Below are 14,325 nucleotides of genomic sequence, written 5' to 3' on the forward strand. Positions count from 1 at the left end.
TTAGCCGTGGTATACAAGAGATAATTAGCCGTGGTATACAAGAGATAATTAGTCGTGGTATACAAGAGATAATTAGTCGTGGTATACAAGAGATAATTAGCCGTGGTATATAAGAGATAATTAGCCGTGGTATATAAGAGATAATTAGCCGTGGTATAATAAATAGACATAACCAACTTGACATTTTGGGGTGACGGACCCTCGTCTTCCCCCCGACACGACTCCCTTCCCCTGCGATGATGAATAATGCGCTGTTGTTTATCATTCAAGTATGTGAATGTGACAATGTAATAAACAGCCTCACATCAATGGCTACGAGTCTGCTTGCATTCCTGTGTGTGTATGCATGTTTGTGTGTCATCAGGCGTGCATAGGTGTGGACGTATTGGCTCTCGACTCCCAGGGGTGATTATGTGTGAAGCGGGGCACTGCTGGGAAAAACCTCAGCAAACATTCTCCCTGGTAAATAAACAGGTTGAAAGAAATATACATGTGTGCATATAGATGGGGTTCAAAAAAATTATCAACTGTATTCCAAGCTGTTCCCAGGCAACGCAGTTCCACTGAAACCATGGCGCAGACCTTTTCTTACCTGACAAACATCCTAAATAGGCCCCTTTGTATTCCCTGTTGCAATGTTTTGTTAATAACGTTGCAGACAGGAAATGAACAGGGGCCAAGGCTGTTCCCCTAGCAACGGAATAGCAACAGAATACTTCTGAAAAGGTCTCGGCCAGTCCTTCGTGCCAGTGGACATCAGGCTCCTCAACCTTTTTGTATACTAAAGCATTATACAACGGCATGCAAATTTCTCGATTCTGATTGGCTGAAACAGTCAATTTACACGTATGTATCCTTCACAATCCACGCTCCTGGTCCCAGGACCCGCCCACAAACTAATCACAATCACTCCGCCGTGCGGATTTTTCGGAAAAAACAAGATGGCGGACAATAATCTTTAACAAATGGATATGTTGATAGCGTCATAACGAATAAATATATAGCGATTCTGTCACGGCGAATGTCTTAGTCCTTTAAACAATGTTGGATGATGTAATTGATGAGTCATGAGTCATTTTAGAACCAAATAAAAATCGTGCGAATTGATTGATTAATTTGCCATTTTCTTTTCTTCCCCTTCCTTGCCAGAGCTCACTCTCACACTGTCTGGCTTCCAGACACACTCACTTGGTCGCATACACACACACACACACACACACACAATGTCTTAGTTGCTTAAACAATGTTGGATGATGTAATTGATGAGTCATGAGTCATTGTAGAACAAAATAAAATTTGCGTGAATTGATTGATTAATTGCAATTTTTTATTTATTTTTTACCTACTTTCAATAGAAGCATCCAAGAATGAAGTTCTATAGAAAGTAGGTCTGCATCCCCTTAACAATTGTGTGTATTGAGCCGTACTGTATTGTACCCATTCTGCATCTGGTAATACAATTTTCAATCAATCAATCAATCAATCAATCATTCCAATAACAACCACTAACTTCATAATTAAAAACTAAAGAAAAGTTGGATGTGTTAGTTGGTTGGATGTCTTAGTTGAAAGGCAGTTGGATGTGTTAGTTGGTTGGATGCCTTAGTTGAAAGACAGTTAGATGCGTTAGTTGGTTGGATGTCTTAGTTGAAAGACAGTTGGATGTGTTAGTTGGTTGGATGTCCTACTGAGAACAGTTGAATGCACTTCAGAGCTGCTTCCACATGGAGGCAACTTCTCTTTTGGGAACTACTTTTTCTGGCGGATGGTTCTCAATAAATCTTCAATTAATGTGTGTTTATTGTATAGCAATAAGGTTGGATGAATGTGGCAGTTGTATAAAAGCATTACACCAATTGCAGTCGTGGTTTGTGAAAAATAAATAAATTTTTCACAAACCACTCCTGCGCGTGATGTAATGGCTTTTATACAACTGGCGCATTCATCCAACCTTATTGCTAAACAATAAACACACATTAATTGAAGATTTATTGAAAAAACCATCCGCTGAAAAAGTAGTTCCCCCCAGAAAAAAGGAGAAGTTGCCTCCATGTGGAAGCAGCTCGGAAGTGCATCCAACTGTTCTCACTGTCTCTCAACTAAGACATCCAACAAACGAACACATCCAACTGTCTTTCAACTAAGACATCCAACAAACTAACACATCCAACTGTCTTTCAACTAGACATCAAACAAACTAACGCATTCAAATTCTCTTTTGTTTTGAACCTACTTTCTATAGAACTTCATTCTTAGATGCTTCTATAGAAAGTAGGTAAAAAAAAAAAGAAAAAAAAGTTCTCTTTGCCCTATAAGTTTTTTTTTTTTTTTTTTTAATCTACTTTCTATAGAAGCAGCTGGGAGGTGCGCTGTTTTAAGTGAGCGTGGATTATTGAATTGATTGATTGCTAATTTTATTACTGTCCGCCTTGTTTCCAACTGGTTAAGTTTAGGCACTCTTTCAAAGTCGCTCTCTTTCGAAGTTGGTTAAGGTTAGAGTTTGGAATCAGGGCTGGTGGTCTATCGCCCTGCTCTAAAGACAAACTCTAACCTTAACCAACTTCGAAAGAGAGAGACTTCGAAAGAGTGCCTAAACTTAACCAGTTGGAAACAAGGCGGACAGTAATAAAATTAGCAATCAATCAATCAATCAATTCAATAATCCACGCTCACTTAAAACGGCGCACCTCCCAGCTGCTTCTATAGAAAGTAGGTAAAAAAAGAATTAGCAATTAATCAATCAATTCGTGCGATTTTGCTTTTGTTCCACAATGACTCATGACCCATCAATTACATCATCCAACATTGTTTAAGAAACTAATGCATTCGCCGTGACAGAATCGTTTTTCATTTAGTCTTTATGACCCTATCACCATATCCTTTCGTAACGTTTACTGTCCGCCATCTTGCTTGCATTTCTAAAGACTTGCATGGTGGAGTGATAGTAATTCGGTTGTGGGCGGGTCCTGGGACCAAGAGCGTGGGGTTATTACTGTAGGAAAGCCCTGTTAATAAGACTACTTTGTTCTGTAATAGCCCTTTAATATGTTGTTGTTGACAGGAAAGGGTAATTGATTTATGCCAGTGTAATCGTTCAGCGTGATGTGCTCCAACTAGTGTCGCATTCTAGTCTGCTGATAAGGTTACTGGCCCTTTAAGAGTTTCTCCTCAAGTTTGTCTCAGTTCAGCTGTCTGACGGTGCGACAGTAGTTTACTCCTGTCCCTTTGGGATAAAGTGTGTGTCAATGAACGTAAGTACAGTACTTATGTTTAGTCCTGCCTAATTCATTAATTCAGCTTGCTCTGCACTGCAGTGTGTTCGCGTTGGTCTATTTCTGTCGATGTTGTTTCTCTCTGCTGTTGGGATGCTGCTATGCTGCGTTGGCTAGCTTAGCTGCATGTTAGCTAGCCTAGGCTGTATGGGCATGCGGCTGGGCTGGCGGGTGCGGCGTGGCAGCGTCTCGGTAGCGGAGGGGGGCGGCATCGGCGGGGGTAGATCGGTGTGAACATACTGTACTGCACGAGTAATTTCCCTGCATAGGCTATGTAGGTTATATATAATAACCCCAGTTAAGTGAATGTCTTAGTTACTAGTTGCATTATATTACTAATGAATATTATTGTAGCTATAGACCACATGTTTATGACATTGTTTATGTACGTCACTACTGTGTTTACTAATGTATACTGTATTGTATTCCTTTGTAGACAACCACACATGCAAATTCCCAAATACAATCATTAACTGCAGCACGCCTCTGTGTGATTCTTTAATCGGAGTCACAACCCCAGTGTCCGCCAGCTCTATCAAACGCACCCTGTGGAGGCCCTAGCCCTCCGTTTCAATTACAAATACCCATGTGTAACTTGACTGTTTCAGCCAATCAGAATCGAGAAATTTGCATGCCGTTGTATAATCTGTGTTAATTATATTGTTCATCTTTTCTCATATCTTTATATTCAGATAAGAAAAAGAGCATATGGACTACACTCTGTGTGTACATGTGTGTGTGTGTACCTTGGCTGTCTACGTGTGTGTGTGTGTGTGTACCTTGGCTGTGTGTGTGTATACTAGGGCTGCACGATTAATCGAAGAAAAATAAACGTGATCTCGATTCATAGACCTATGCGATCTCATTTCTAAATTATGACGATTTAAAAAATTATATTTTTACTTTTTACTTTACTTTATTAAATGACGAAAAATAAGAATCATGTGAGAGAATTGTGATCTCAATTCTTAGAGAAAAATCGTGATTCACATTTTAGCAAGAATCGTGCAGCCCTAGTGTATACCGTGGCTGTGTACGTGTGTGTACATACCATGGCTGCGTGTGTGTGTACACGTGTGTGTGTGTACGCGTGTGTGTGTACATACCATGGCTGCGTGTGTGTGTACGCGTGTGTGTGTACCTTGGCTGTGTACATGTGTGTACATACCTTGGCTGTGTACATGTGTGTGTGTGTGTGTACCTTGGCTGCGTACATGTGTGTGTGTGTACCTTGGCTGTGTACATGTGTGTACATACCTTGGCTGTGTACATGTGTGTGTGTGTGTGTACCTTGGCTGCGTACATGTGTGTGTGTGTACCTTGGCTGTGTACATTGCAAATTCTTTAGTCAACCATGTGCCTCCTAGAACATTGCGATCATCTACTACTGGTCTATTGAAGGTTCCAAGCCACAGTCTAAGGAAAATCGGGGATGCAGCCTTTGCAAATTATGCCCAAAGTTATGGAACACAAGTTATGGAACACACTACCTATGGATCTCTTAATATTTAAAAAAAATAAGCTAAAAACGTACCTCTTCACCATAGCCTTCTAATACACTCTAGCACTATTTTACTCTGTCCATTCTATTGCATAATTTTACTATATATTCTATTGTACTATTTTATTGCACTGTATTATTTTACTCCGTCTATTACAGGTTCAAAACTGTCGGGTATTAAACTGTGTGGGTATCAAACAAGACACTGTTGGGCTTTAAAACTGTAGGACTCAGGCCTAGAACTGCACCCTGAGAGGGAGGTTTGCCCTGAGTGGGGGGTTCGAAGGGTCAAAGTGGGTATAAAACAGGAGGGACGACTGTCAAGTTTTAAACTATGGATACCAAACAGAGAAGGTAAAGACGACTTTGAACTGTTTAACAGTAATACAGAACTATTTTATTGCACTGTAAAAAAAAATATATCTTATCCATTCTACTATTTTATTGCACTGCACTATTTTACTCTGTCTATTTTATCTTACTCTTTTTATCATTGTCTATTTAAAACAGAATCAAACCATAAACAAGGTGGTCTGTTGGGATGTTAGATCCTAATGTGAAAAACCGTGATTTTATATGTCTGCACTTTATGTGCTCATTTTATGCCTGTCTTTTTTCTGTTGTGAAGCACTTTGAGCTGCAGTTTCTGTATGAAAGGTGCTATACAAATAAAGTTTATTATTATTATCATTACATGCGTGTGTGCACCATGGCTGTGTACATGTGTGCGTGTGCACCATGTCTGTGTACATGTGTGTGTGTGTGTGTGTGTGTGTGCACCATGGCTGTGCACCATGGCTGTGTGTGTGTGTGCACCATGGCTGTGTACGTGTGTGTGTGTGTGTGTGTGTGTGTGTGTGTGTGTGTGTACCTTGGCTACGTAGGTGCCCTCCATCTCCTCCTTGTACAGTTTGACCTGCGAGTCGTGCTGGCTCCTCATGTCCGTCAGCGCCTGGGCCAGCTTGAAGTCATACTCCACCTGCCGGCCGGAGTCCACCTCCACCAGGCGGGTCTCGTGACTCCTCCGTGTGTCCTTGATCTCCTGTTACGGCACAGAGGGGGGTCAGCCCAGGGGGACATGCTTTGAAGTCCAGAAGCCCCGAGGAGATCATGTTTTTGTTACTTGTCTAACCAGATGACTTTATGGTTGTGACCTACACATTAATAACCAGATGACGTTATGGTTATGACCTACACATTAATAACCAGATGACTTTATGGTTATGACCTACACATTAATAACCAGATGTTATAGTTATGACCTACACATTAATAACCAGATGACTTTATGGTTATGACCTACACATGAATAACCAGATGACTTTATGGTTGTGACCTACACATGAATAACCAGATGACTTTATGGTTGTGACCTACACATGAATAACCAGATGACTTTATGGTTGTGACCTACACATTAATAACCAGATGTTATGGTTATGACCTACACATTAATAACCAGATGACTTTATGGTTGTGACCTACACATTAATAACCAGATGTTATGGTTATGACCTACACATTAATAACCAGATGACTTTATGGTTATGACCTACAAATGAATAACCAGATGACTTTATGGTTATGTTAATGCATATCCATGACAGGCATCCTGGATGTACCAGCAGTAGGGTTGGGCACCGAGAACCGTGTTCTAATAGGAACCGGTTCCTAACTCGGAACCGTTCAAATCCAAACGATGCCCAACCCTAACCAGCAGCCAAGCTCATTATATTATTTATTACATTTCTGAAACCTTCTCCTGGGCTGGAGAAGAATTTTCTTTAATCCCATGACTTTTTTTGTGACCGCAGGAACCTCTGCATCAAGTATATGTAAAAACAAGGTTTAATTTATAACTCCCAACTGTGCGTGCACTGTAAACAGTTAGGTGTTTAACTAACCAATCATATGCCCCAAAGACTTCAGCCGAACCCATGCCGTCTTTGCACGGCAACACTGCGTCGACAACGCCCCATCTAGAGCGAACTAAACGATGCCATATCGATGCGTATGAGAGGAAACCTGGCGGAAATCATCGATAAGCACACAGGACAATAATTTGATGATAGAGCCCGGCCCAGACAATACAGCGTGGTTAATTTCAGGTCAGCGAGGGCAGGCAGGCAGTCAGTCAATGACACTAAATCAGATAAGCCGGCACACACGGTGCAACACAATAGGCTGCTGGGCCTGAGGCAAGGGCACAGCGCAAGCTATCTCCCAACGCATCAGCTCAGTGCTGGGGCTGTCCCCCGTGTTAACGACCCAAACTGCAGCGCAAGCTTCCCGCCCCGCGTGCTGCTGCCGCCGTCAAAAGAGGGGTCTGCCAGAGAGACCACTGTGTGGGGCGCGACAAACTACAATCAGGGGGGCGTAACATCACTCAACTCAACCCATCATTTGGAGCTGAAAAGGCTGTAATTATATAGTTGTTTTGTCACAACATATTTTGAAACTCTTTTACTGAACAGCGCCCTTCTTTTGACCCGCATCGTTACGCATCGCTTGAAAGTCGAATAATTTTTATGTGCGACAAAACAATACACACGTCTGATACAAACGATAACCCAAAGCTTAAATAAAGATCTTCCAGGTCTTTTGGTGGCCAGTGTTTGGGCTGAATGACTACAGGGGACAGAGAAAAACGGGGCCAGGCTGAATGACTACAGGGGACAGAGAAAAACGGGGCCAGGCTGAATGACTACAGGGGACAGAGAAAAACTGGGGCCAGGCTGAATGACTACAGGGGACAGAGAAAAACGGGGCCAGGCTGAATGACTACAGGGGACAGAGAAAAACGGGGCCAGGCTGAATGACTACAGGGGACAGAGAAAAACGGGGCCACAGGCTGAATGACTACAGGGGACAGAGAAAAACGGGGCCAGGCTGAATGACTACAGGGGACAGAGAAAAACGGGGCCACAGGCTGAATGACTACAGGGGACAGAGAATAACGGGGCCAGGCTGAATGACTACAGGGGAGTAAGGCTGTCCCCAATCCCTGTTTTTAGGGTTCGAACGTTCGCCAGGGGTTATTGAACGAACGTTCGTTTTTTTTACATTTTTTAATACATTTTTTTTAATAAAATTATTTCTAATTTTTTTAAATAATATATTTTTTTTTATTGTATTATAGATCCTACGGAGGGCGGCATTGCATAGTCTATTGGTGAAAAACATGTTCTTTACAGTAGTGGCTGTTCATGTAAACATGTAATTAAACAAAGCACTCGGAAGAAAATAAACAAGCTACTGCATCAAAAGTTACTACTTATGATAAACAATAGCCCTTGCAGTCACGTAAGGGGCTAGATAAACAAAGGCATTAGTTTTGTGGCATTAACGTTATATAGTTAGTGTTACACGTTCAATAACAGGTATTCACTCTTGGTCGACGGGGAGCCGGGAGGAGAGGCGCACGCCTCGGCTCCTCAACAGACCCGTCGGACGGGCTCCCAACACGCCTGCCGCCCGTCCGCCCTACCACCGTTCCGAGGTAGACGGTGGACGGGTCTGTTGAGGAGACGAGGCGTGTGCCTGCTGTTGTTTCCAACGCAACCACCTCCCACCATGAAGCTTGCGCTCCGTGGCCGAAAAAGGCTGGTATTCATTAATGATCCTTCTGCAGGTTCACCTACGGAAACCTTGTTACCGATTACTACCTCGGCGGGGAGCTAACTACGGCTCCCCGGTAGCTAGGGTAAGTCTGTTGAGGCTTCTCGCAAGCAGATCAATGGCGGCTTTGCCTGAAGTAAAAAACGAATAAACGCTTGCCGATTGGTGGTAACAGCAGAGGCGGGTGCAAGCGGTGTGTGACGTAATTGGCAGAATCGCCTGTCAATCAAAATAGAGCTCCGGTTGAGAAATAGTATCCTGCTGCAGCCCGGCAGACCATACTGTTTGAGCCGAGCGCCTCGCATTCACATCACCTCAACCCTGTGCGCATCCTTTATTTTTTTTCACAGAACGTTCGAACCTATTAATTAAAGTCCGAATGTCAGCGTAACGAACGAACATTCGGGCTCAGCCTTACAGGGGACAGAGAATAACGGGGCCAGGCTGAATGACTACAGGGGACAGAGAAAAACGGGGCCACAGGCTGAATGACTACAGGGGACAGAGAATAACGGGGAAGTTCTCACCTCCTCATAGATGTTCTTGCGGAACTCCAGCTCCTCAGAGAGGCTCTGGCAGCGGTTCTCCAGGTCCACGCGGAGCAGAGTCTCGTCTCCCATCTGCTTCTTGGCCTGAAGCAGACCAGCATCCAACTGTGGGCGGGTGAACAGCAGGTGAGTTTTTTTGTCAGATTTTGTCCTAAGAATCCTAAGAATTTGTACACCTGGTTAAACGCAGAAGGTCATTATCGAGTCAAAGGGTTGCATTAGTGCTTTCTAGGTACTATATATCTAGAAAGACACCTCACAAAAGGTGTCCAATGAGACTTAAAACTAACGTCTTCACTGAAATCTACCACCAGGTACCAGAAAATATGTTTCCTTCTTGATTTAACCAGTTCAGAAACCTTTCTCCCCCCTCAATGTGACCAGTGAATAGTGTAGAAAAACATAAAAAAACAAAAACACTCAAGGTTTTGGAGGAATGTAAACAAATCCTTTGAAACTACACACACACCTGGGCAGAGGCAGATCAGGGCTGATATTGTTGCTAGACTGCCCTCTGCTGGTGATCCTACAACACTACTGAATGTTTGAGACCCAACTGTTACGCTGCAGAGTAGTTCTAATGAACCACCGCAAACTTCAGAGAGAAGACTTTTGATTTGAACAGTTACATTTATTTTTTGTATTTTGTATTGTATCCTTCAAGAACACCAAGACACTTCAATAAGTGACAAAACAAAGATGGATGCAGTCCGTACTTCCGTGTAGAAGAGTTCTGCGCTATAACTTCCTGCATCTAAATGAAATCCCGGGTCCCCGTGTCTCTGCCCCCCCTACCTCGTGGATCTGTCCCTGCAGGTCGGCCAGCACGGCCTCTAGGCCTCTCTTCTCGCTCAGTGAGGTGGCCAGCACGGCCTCCTTGGAGTTCAGCTGGGCCTCCAGGTCCTTCAGCCTGGCCTGGGTGCCCGTCGCCTCCGAGTCCTTCTTGGCATAGCTGGAGGGAGAGGAGGAGGGCACGTGATGATGGCAGCGGTCAACGTGCGGCATGGTGTCTGAATGTTGTTTGTGTGCGCATGCCATGGATGAGAGTGTGTGTGTGGTGCACTGGTGTTGGTGGTGAGGCTTGTGGGAGAATTGTTCCCGGAGTAATCAAATGTAGACAGTCAGGTAGGCTTGAACAAACATGGGTTTAATACCAAAGCAGGTTCAGGAGAATCAAAGAGTTACAGCAGGATGACTCAGAGAGTACACTGGCCGAGTGTCCCCCAACTGAGCTCTGGGGCAACCATTGTGGTCACATTATATACAGTCTATATACAGGAGGGGCAATAGGTGTGTCCATTGTCAGTGGTCGAACTGGAAAGGTGGGTGATTGGTCTGTTCCATGGGGGGGATTTCAGGTTTGTCTGGAATGGTGAGTTAGTGTAGTTTGCTCTGCTCTGGGAGGGGGGGCTTGGGTTGGTTGGACAGGAGAGGTGAGGTTGTGGGGTCTTTGGATACAATGAGGGGGGGGGGTAATGTATTTCGGGGTGGTTTGTCTGGAATGGTGAGTGGTGTGGTTTGTTCTGTCTCAGAGGGAGGCTTGAGGTGGTGAAGGGGTGGCTGGACAGGACAGGTGAGTGGCGAGGGGTCTTTGGACATAAAGGAGGGTGGGGACGTCTTTTGTCTTCATGTTGGTGGTAGGAGATGATGAGTTTCATTCTCTCACAGGCTTATGTGACTTAGTGGGTTTGAAAGGCCTGCGGGGGGGGGGGGTGACTGCTGGGGATCTCACTGTAAAGTCACCACAGACTTCACTTTTCACTTCAGGGTTGGAAAGTAATTTTTAAGTACTTTTACTTAAAACACAAACTCTTACTCAACACTATGATAATGCTGTATGTATATATATATACACACACACACATGTGTATGTACTGCATATATTCATATCCATCTGAATATACCTGCATATAATCCTTCTAACTCTGGGTTATAATGATAGCATGTACAATAATGCTGTATATACATATATATATTTATTCTTACCATACATATACATCTATCCACATAGATACATACCTGTATAAAACCCTTGCTACATATCTGTAGACTAGATACTATATACATAATATATCCCTTACCTACTCTTACTAGTTACGCTGCTGGCCAGTATGACACTTACTACCATAGTGTCTTTATACCTGTATCACTGTACATATTAATATACAACTCTGTACATTACATCTGATTAGCACTATTACTCAGTAGTACCAATTTATATGTTTAATTTTTTAATCACCTGTACTGTACATTGTATATTATTACTCTTGCACTTTACTGTTACATTTGCATTCTGGTTGATCTGGATCCCAAACTTCTCATACTGTACTTGTTTTAATATAATCAAAATAAAACCTAAAGTCACCACAGACTTTATAACGTTTAAGTACTTTTACTTAACAGAACACAAATAAAATGTTGAGGTATTTGGAATTTACTTAAGTATAAATTTTATTCCACTACATTTTTTGCATTCAAGACACACGATCACTTCACGTTATACTTTTTAACATCAGGTCCGCTACTTAAAGCAAAAGCCATCAGGGCGGCCATAACTGGACAGTCAATAATTAGCTTAACATTCACTTTTACTGGTCAACGACGAACACGCCCTCCTCGTACCGAAACAAGGATATATTGTTGGAACGAGTACCTTTAACGTTGATACTCGAGCGCCTTTAAAAACATCAAGAAGGGGAGCTCCAGTAGCTCACCACGTACCGCGAGTGCCATTTCAGCGCCGTGGACAACCGTGCTCGTCACGGATCTGGGGCTGAGCGAGTTCGAATCCCGGACTGCAGCCGTGCCTTTCCCAGAGTGTCTTCCCCCCCATCTGAACCCTTTCAGCCTGCTTCTGTCGGTTGAACTTGACCAAGTATAAATGCGATAAACGTATAAAAGAGCCAGGGAAATGGCCAAAGTTTAAAAAAAAAATAAAAATCATCAAGAAATAGGCCTACTTCTACTTGAAAATAACCAGAGTAGTACTATCCCGTTAGCGTATTCTACTTTTACTTAAGCAGGGCTTTGGGTGGTACCTCTTGAAGCGCTGCCATGGAGTGGGGAATAACAGGAGGCCTGAGAACTGTTTGTTTTAGGCAGGATTACAGAGAAACAAGCTAATTGTTTTTGCTGACGTAACCCCAGGCGGTGCCTAGCGGGGACGTTGCCCTCCCATGCCCTGGAGCCTGGCTGTAAAGAGAAGCAGATAGCATCAGCTGCTGGCAGAGTGGGAGCTTGTGGAAAGGTGTGGTCCATTCACAACACGCTGGGCCTTTTTATCACAGAGATCAGTGTACGATTAGATAACACACAGGGGTGTCCCATTCAGGCAACCAGTAATACATGAACAGATGATGGTATAAGAGAAATGCGGGAGTCATAGCAGCATGGGGAGAGGAAGTACAGAGGTATGGGCAGAGTAATAGTAGAAACTAAAGACATAAATAATAGGCAATAAAATTCACCTCACAAAGGATGTCCAATGAGACTTAAATCTACCACCAGCCCAGGTAACCAGAAAATATGTTTCCTTCTTGATTTAACCAGTTAAGAAACATTTCCACCCTCAATGTGACCAGTGGATACTAGTGTAGAAAAGACATACTAAATGTCAAGAATATAAAGATATGAGAAAGTATACACAAAGTAGTGTGTCCCCTACTCCAGAAGGGGATGTACGTCAGTGTTATCGGGAATAGGATTAAGACAATAGAGGGCAGGCTAAATTGGCTTGTTTAGTGAAATAATCATAGACTGTCTATATGATGAGACGGCCCGGGTCACTGATAGTTTTGAAAACAAACGTATTTAGAGAAAATAATAAAATGTGATGCGATTTTATGTTGAGTAAACCATCACTTACTGCACCTTGAGGTGAAATGTGGCCTTTAAACGATCTCTGCTAAAAGGCTGGGAACCGCACAGTGAGTGGTTGCCATGGTAACTAAGGACGCTGTGGTACTAGAAACCACTGGATGGTAGGGATGTCACCAATTCACCAAATTAGCCATGATTAAAAATGTCACGTTAATCAAGTTAATTAATATTAATATTAATATAATATTGTTTAGTAGGGCTGCCCCCAAATAGTCATTAAGTCATTTGATTGCAAGGGTAAAAATAAATCTCCATTCCAAAATTAGATCAGTATATGGCTGGACTGGACTGTGTATGATATGCTAGAGGACTTTTAATTTGAAATGACAGACAGAGGAAGTGGGTGGCGACACTCAGTCAGGGACACAGCTGGTCCCTGCAGTTATAATTAGTTAGATACTTGTGAGCTAATCTCGCCACGGACGTGTCACACTGCAAGGACTGTGGATCTACAGAAGACTGCAGTACTTGACACTAAAATATTTCATTTGGAAGACTTGGAAGCTGCCATGGAGCTCAAATGCTAAGCTAACATTAGCCCACAAACCATGTACTACAAAATAAGTCTTTAGTCCTCAGCCCTATTGTTTGGCTTATTTAGCGAAGCACAGCTAGCTACCCCCCCCCCCCCCCCCCCCCACACTTTAGAATAAAATCACTTAAGCAGAATTTTCCCCTCCATAATGTTGCAAATATCCAGATAATAATCATAAAACCATGATTACTAAATGGTACCCTCAAGTTCTCATGCCGTCACATCCCTACTGGATGGAGTTGAAGCTGGTCTAAGTTGAAGCTGGTCTAGGCGGGGGTTAAAAGCATTTTTCTATCTAGAGAATTCTCCTTTTTGGCCCAAACTATATGTATGACAGATTCTTACATATACGGATGACTCCGTCCTCATTCAAAACTCAGTTTATAAACTCAATGTTCATAAACTCTGAACTCCATTGCCTATACCTAGGCTCCGTTACCCATACTGTACGAACTTTGAACTCTGTTGCCTATACTCGATGTATACCCATTTACTGTCTACAACTGCACTACACTGTAATCATAATAACCCTGTATAGCATGTACAATAGTGCTGTATATATACACCGTGTATATATATATATATTTATTCTTACCGTATATATACCGGTATATATATATATCCACATCAGTCTGTACATACCTGCATATTCCTTTTTACATATCTGTAGATACTATATCAGTACATAATATATCCCTTACTAGTTAGTTACACTGCTGGCCAGTATGACTTACTATCTTAGTGTCTTTATACCTGTATGTATACACTGACTGTACATATTAATACTACTACAACTCTGTACATACATCCGATTAGAGTACTACTGAATAATAGTGCTAATAATCTAAATAGAATATATCATCTAATCTAAAAAGAGATAGGGGTCAGGTCTGGTTAGTCTTGTTAGTCCCCGTTATCAAGATGGTGGCAGAGAGAACAGACAATGGGTGTGATGTTGTAATAGAAGTTTTA

General features: G+C 42.6%; 1 protein-coding gene across 2 annotated transcripts in view; it reads right to left on the reverse strand.

Annotated features, from left to right (window-relative positions):
- The window catches only part of lmnb1 (lamin B1), a 42,061-nt gene that overhangs the window by 16,305 nt on the left and 11,431 nt on the right, over positions 1 to 14,325 (reverse strand). For both annotated transcript variants that reach the window (XM_084324263.1, XM_084324262.1), the window contains exons 3-5: positions 9,735 to 9,891; positions 8,919 to 9,044; positions 5,645 to 5,815 (exon numbers count right to left, since the gene is read on the reverse strand). In XM_084324263.1, the coding sequence (XP_084180389.1) occupies positions 5,645 to 5,815; positions 8,919 to 9,044; positions 9,735 to 9,891 (454 nt within the window). The remainder of the gene's footprint in view (positions 1 to 5,644; positions 5,816 to 8,918; positions 9,045 to 9,734; positions 9,892 to 14,325) is intronic.

This window comes from Notolepis coatsorum, assembly GCF_963971535.1.
Source record: "Notolepis coatsorum genome assembly, chromosome: 11".
Lineage (NCBI taxonomy): Eukaryota > Metazoa > Chordata > Actinopteri > Aulopiformes > Paralepididae > Notolepis > Notolepis coatsorum.